Below are 6,998 nucleotides of genomic sequence, written 5' to 3'. Positions count from 1 at the left end.
TGTTTGATGTTGAGAGAGAGAGAGAGAGAGAGAGAGAGAGAGAGAGAGAGAGAGAGAGAGAGAGGTTAATATAATTATAGGCATACACATAATAGAAACAGCGTATTTATTATTTGTGCAGTATACAAACACATGTGAAAGAATAACAATTTCTTCATAAATGTAAATTGTCGGTATTTGCATGTATACGACACAAAATACCTCACACATAATTGTCTTCTTCTGTGTCAAACACAGGACTAGTCTAATTGTAGAAAGCTCATTGTAAAGAAGGTTAACACTTGGTGACTAAGAAGAACTATTTGGAACAATTTATAACCTGCGAAAAAACACCGGGGCCTTTGCTCCAATGAAGGACAGGCTTCACACAATGACAAAATGAGGCAAAATCAACAATATAGCTGATAAAAAAATAGTAGGTTACAGGTACCTCTGATGCAGGTTTAGGTGACGATTTTATCATTTTATTTATATATGTGGAAGTTATAATGTCAGTCATAGTCAATCGCTATGTAGCATTAATTGTATCAACAGAATAAACAAACAAGGTCATGGGATCCCATTTCCAGTAGTGTTTATGCTTTGATAAGTTACCTACACTAATTGCATTGTATGTCTTTGCATGCAACTTGTCTCATTCCTGCTTACCAAGATCAAGCAAATGCCCCGGTGTTTTTTTCACAGTTTGTATCAAGTCTGATAATTTGTAGTAACATTGTAAAGTTAGCATCATCGATAGGAACTACCAAATTGGTAATATTGGTATTTCATATTTTGGCAACTTTGAGTCATGACGTTATTGCCACACACGTGTATCATCAATAGTTATAATAATTATTTCAATACATTTTTATTCCACATCTTATTTACGACTGCGGAAAGCTAGCTTTCGGATAGCTATGATAGACACAAACTTTTGTTGTCTCAATATGGCCGATCTCTTAAGTTGGCGACAGTGGGCTACAGTGGTACTTTAGTCGTGTGGATATCATCACACTGTTTTTGCAGTATATACATCACCATTTCACTGTTGCTATGGGTGTGATCATGGTTCTAGGTATATGTGCATCCATCGCTATTTTCTGATGAGCAGGGAGCGCTCATTCCATAACCCCGAGATCAACCACTGTATTACACATAAACTTGACACAGGAATCAAGATGATGTAAACACTGGAATTTAGCAATGAAATTGAATCAAGCGTCACTTGAGAATTATGTTGCTACCAGAAAAGCCGCTTTACTGTGAGTCTAATTAAACCAATATCCATTCAATAGCTTACATCATTTATAGTTTGTGTTAATGCTGCAACTGAACCACTTTTCGAAACTGTTTTTGTTATATATACTGACTTATTCATAATATCGTACACCCTGATTAGTATTGAATCACCTTGTCTAAACGTATTGATGCAGCTGTAAATATCTAAGAGTAACTCATCTACAGTAACATATCTCTTGTAATAAAATGATACATATGTATAACACACACTCTCTCTCCTTTTGAAAAAAAATATAAATTTGTGCAATGATAATAATAGAAAACACTTATGGAGCTCAAATGTTGCATCTAATTAAACAGTCCCTGGTTGACAAATTTTGCTAAAAAGTGTACTGGTTTATTTGGTACAGCACATTTCAACATAAAATTAATGCCTGTCAGCAATACACAGCAAGGTCAAAAAAATAATGGCATGAATTATTTCATTCCATACACAATTATGATATATGTATATATACACAATATATATATATATATATATATAACTCGGTGAGTATCAATCTGCTATAAGACAGTGCTGTATACCGCAGTGGCAGAGCGTAATAGTTTTTCAAAACTATATATATATATATATATATATATATATATATATATATATATATATATATATATATATATATATATATATATATATATAACTTGAAATAACTTGTATGTTTTATAAACAAACACATATTCAGAACCAGTTTTTCGATTTATTTGTGGTCAATTTGAAAGTGGAAATTTCTTGCAGTAAAAAAGAAAACCAATTACAAAGTGATACCTCCCCCTCCCCCTCTTATTGACTGGGTCACATTTTGCGTGCAAATTGGGCAATTTCAACGTCCAGGAATGCGCTTGTATTAAGGATTTGTTGTCACCAGCCACCAATCATTTAATATCAAAATGTAAGTCGAGCGTTTGCGCTGTTTTAACTGTTTTATTTGAAGTCTTACAGCCATTGTAACAAGTTGTTGAACATATAATATGACAACATATGTATAGGAATTTCAGTAAAACACAGTGTTCCTAAACTGCAGCATGACAAATCTGTGTAAGTGTTCATGTAGGTGTTCATATACCTCGGCTCATTAAAAAGGCTTTCAGCTTAGGATATTATAGCCCTAAAAACAACAACAACAACAACAACAACAACAAACAACAACACAAACAAACAAACAAACAAACAAACAAACACACGCACACGCGCACACACACACACACACACACACACAAGCCAACTACAGTAATAGTATATCCCAAGCAGCACCAAGAATAATATAAATTTCCAAATAGAATTCAACGTTGGTGAAATCATTAATGCAACGTCAAACTTAAGTTAATCTGTATATAATGTACTGATACACAAATGTATCTACTTTATGTACGAACTTTAATATCGTTTTCAAAAGTACGATTGGCGGGATTGGTTCCTAAATAAAATAACAACTTACTAATTCTGCTCGAGTATGACATATACCAAATATGAAAATAAAGAAAAATATTCATTTCATTTTTTCTCACTATTTACAACGTTGGCGAGGCACAATATTTTTTTTCAATATGTACATTGAACAAGGCCATCTTTTCAGCGAATATTGCGACTGGAAAACGAGAGGGCATAGCTATATGTTTCCCCTATTAAAATCAACGACAACGGTTCAGACTCGGTTACCCAGAATCCATCATTTCAGCCACCACAAAACATCATCTCCTTCGGCCTTGAAGTGACCGTCACCGGTGAGACTACTTAACCGAACTCGAAACTAAACTCTAATACGGGTCCTACCTCAGACAGCTATAGAAAATCTATAGCGGTCTGATGCCCTACTAACAGTGTAACCCCCCCCCCCCCAACCATCAAACACAGTTGTGGTATTTCATAAACTATCAAATTACCCACCTCGATTGCTTAAAATGTGAATAAAAACATTTCGTGATGCTGTAAGCTGCACTTTCTGCAACTGGAGTGTTTCACGAGACGGTATTTTGTATAATTATTTACTTGTAATATCATACACCCTGAACAATATAGAATTACCCGTCACAGTAGTTAAATGTACTTGTACGGCTGTACACACAATATGGTACAATATATCTAATCAAATTGATTTTTGGGTCCACTCCAAAAAATAAAGCAGCACCCTGATGCGAATAAGATTTCAACCTCTTACTGTATTACTTCTGGATATAACCGATCCCTAACTAACATGTACAATTTCTAAATATTGGTATGTGAATATATTGACTGTACAAAATAATGTTTACTCCATCGATGTTCAAATACAGGTAAATGCGCCATAGCATATCCAGCACATTTTAATAGGCAATTTCCTACAGCAACTCAGCATTCACTTTCACGTTCAAGTTGGTCATCACAGATTTTGATTCCAAACTCATAACATCTTACCACTCATTCATTTCCTGTGGTAAATAAAAGAACTGCCCCTGCGAGACCTTATACGAATGTTCTTCATCTTCTGAAATCTCGTTAACATGCAGTTGCAGCAGTGTCACTTAAAAATTTAGCGTTGAAGGTTGTGTTAACATCCCATTCCAATAAATAGCCTTCCGTTACCCAATGTAACCATAGATACAGAGTGTACACAAACTCCTCTAAGGTTGTTAATGATGTTATTTTGAAATGCCAGTTTAATCACTTCTTATGTACGAGAGTGTATTCGAAGTGGAACCCTTAGGTTGGTGTTAATAGTATGTGTCACAATAAACACGTGTTATTCTCGATAGTTCGATGAGGGACGAACAGAGTCAAACTTATGATTTGACGTTGTTTTGCAGCTCTGGATTTCCGCTGTCACGGTCGAAATCCAAACAGTGAAAACATTCCCATGCTTCGTTAAATGAACTGTTGCCTCAAGTGTCTAGATCGTCAACTTCATTGAGCCTCGCTTTGAGACATTCACTTCAGCAAAATCACGATCGGGAGGACGTGCCTTGCGTTTGAGATGGTGTTGGTGAGGGCGCTGTTCTTTTTAAGGGAATCACGAGGTTCTTTTTCTGTCGAGTCAAAACAGAACAGACAATTATTATATGTGTGATCAGCACACTAGTAATTCGTGTTCTCGCGTATAATTTGAAAGTAAAAGGTACAATATCACCTTGCTGTCTTTCGGTCCTCTAATTTTCTGTCTGTCTGTCTGTCTGTCTGTTTGTCTGTCTGTCTGTCTGTATGTCTGTCTGTCTGTCTGTAGGTCTCTCGCTGTTCTCTGAAAAAATATACTCGAAGGGGATGTTGCACTTGTCGTGTGTAGTTTTGCCGTCCAAAAATGTGTTATGCTCCCCTAAGAATGCGAAGTGGACACAAATTAACAAACAAATAGAAACATTTGAATTTAGAAGATGAAACATGCTACAGCCAGATTGGTGTAGAGTCAATGGTTTCCTTTTCCGGTTATACCAACATTTTGTTCACCTGAATAACCACCTTCAAATTACTTGTGAGGAAAGTCCATAGAAATTCATCACAGTATGGCCGCCTTTTTAGATTCTTCACACTTATGTGTCTGTCAAGACAGTTGTATCTGTTTGATTCAGATACCGATTAACACCGGGTCAGAATAAATACTAGTTACTCTAGATTATAATTTACAAAGACTATAATGCAGAAGTAGTTCACCGGTTTTTTTTTTAGGATTGTACATTCGATATTTCTTATTCGGCGATTCCCACCAGAACGACTAATTCCATAGTTACAACTTACCACTAGAATTTGTCATTCAGATGAGGATCATCAACCAAGGCAGATTAAAAGCTCAATGATAAAAAATATGTAACTGCTTGTGTGTTATATAACCTATGTAAATCATTTAATTTGATCTACAAAGCTGATGAATATTTTTTGGTTTAAGATTAGTTTAGTCAAATCACTAGCGCTGTGTACATTCCGTGTAATTTTGTGTCAAAAAAACCAAACTAAACATAAAAATCGATGACAGACGACAGATCATACAAATTATTATAAGTATTTTTTGTCTGTTCATCTGATTTTGACATGTTTATTTTTCGATTTGAAAGGCGTTTTGACACCTACCAGCCTTCGTGCAGTAGACGATGATAATGACGCTGTCGAATCATTCCAATCTGTTCTGTTGATAACACTCTCGCTGGCTCTACTGCTAAAACTAGTCACAGAACTTGCTCTGAAATTGCTAGGACTGGTTTTACTGTGTTCACTCTTGTCGTTCCACATTTTATTTGACGAATCCTGGACCGCCTTGTGGTTATGACCGAATTTGCTTCGGTACAGTGCTTGCACCTGTCACAAAAATAATATCGTATTATGAATAGGCAAAGTAGATTACCTTTTTGCGATTGCCGCGTTTACACTTTTAGGGCATATATTACTTCCAACTAGACATGTCCCTGTGCACTTCCTTTCTAGTATCTTGTACAATCTTGATAATACCATTGTAAGCATACAAATTAGAGAAAAATACATTTACAAATTGGATTTTGATTGCGCAAAGCAATTAGACATAAACATTTTAACAATTTCGGATATTTGAGTAAAGTATTAAAAATATGATGACGATGAAATATAAAAAAATAATCATTGAAGGCATTAAGGAAATAATCCATGACTATCTCGTAGATATTTTAGTCTTTAGAATTAGCATGGATCATGTACTTTAACTTGATACACGATACAAACTTGAGTTTGTGATGGTATGAGCTCACCTGGTCATCCAGCACCCCGTATAAGACAAAAATCATCATGGCCTAAAACGAAAAAAATAAACAAAAAAACAATAAGCTCACACTTTCCTCTTTGCCAGGATATACAAAGACATACCTTTTATTTGTAGAGTTCACAATATAGATCAATTTACCTCAATTTTCATTAAATGCAAAAGTGGAAGAAGAGAACTTGTGTAGGAATCTTAGTACTTACATGTTGAACATACATTGATAATTTATGTATATCATGGTTACTCCGTATGTATCCACAACAGGACCAACATTTTTTGATTTTTTTAAAAAAGCAGACATTCTCAAAACAAATACAGTTATCTAGTTGTGAATGATTAGATTACGTAAGTCGATACATGTTTTTCATTTGCTCGTCAAGGACATTTGTAATGGAGATGTTTACATACTACGATACCCTTTTATTGTACAATTCATTTTGTCGATGCAAAGTAATGAATATCTGAAAAACAGGATAGGTAATACACAGCTGAACAAAGCATTAGGGGAAATTGATATTGTCGACAGAAATTCTGTCAAACTTGAGAGTGAATGAGAGTGAAATATCGATTAGATGAAGTGTACATATTTTGTGGTAAATGTTTTTATATTGTTTGAACAGTAGCAAATAACAAAAATGAGCGTAATGTTGGTTGTATTTAGTTAGGCAAGGGATGTGTCTTGGTGTACCTGGCTGGACCGTCTCAAAAAACTCTCCACACCAAGCCGAGGTAAATGTACTTAGAAGCAAGTGTTTCGAGTTTCAAATTACCATCAGCATCTCTGATAAATTCAAGTAGATATTATGTAAACATGTGATGTAATTGCGACAAAATGTGACGTCATTAAGAAGGTAGTCAATTACAAGTCCCTAAGTCAATATAAGATCTGCTCATATTTAGCAGCGCATTTGATGGTAATTTCAAATCAAAACACATTCATGTGTTTCTACTCTGTCATGGCTTGATATGGAAAATTTTCTTGAGATACTAGTACCAAGACAAAGTTTCTGGCATACGTGCAGCTAGTAT

General features: G+C 35.1%; 1 protein-coding gene across 1 annotated transcript in view; it reads right to left on the bottom strand.

Annotated features, from left to right (window-relative positions):
* Positions 1–3,141: 3,141 nt before the first annotated feature.
* Positions 3,142–6,998, bottom strand: part of LOC144439901 (adhesion G protein-coupled receptor B1-like) — a 48,575-nt gene continuing 44,718 nt past the window's right edge. Inside the window, exons 17-19 of the mRNA XM_078129133.1 lie at positions 5,959–6,000; positions 5,312–5,536; positions 3,142–4,278 (exon numbers count right to left, since the gene is read on the bottom strand). Of these exons, the coding sequence (XP_077985259.1) occupies positions 4,195–4,278; positions 5,312–5,536; positions 5,959–6,000 (351 nt within the window). The 3' untranslated portion in view covers positions 3,142–4,194. The remainder of the gene's footprint in view (positions 4,279–5,311; positions 5,537–5,958; positions 6,001–6,998) is intronic.

The sequence above is a fragment of the Glandiceps talaboti genome, chromosome 9 (genome assembly GCF_964340395.1).
Source record: "Glandiceps talaboti chromosome 9, keGlaTala1.1, whole genome shotgun sequence".
Classification (NCBI taxonomy): domain Eukaryota; kingdom Metazoa; phylum Hemichordata; class Enteropneusta; family Spengelidae; genus Glandiceps; species Glandiceps talaboti.
Note: the sequence above shows the minus strand (reverse complement) of the source record. Positions and strands in the feature narration are given on the sequence as shown.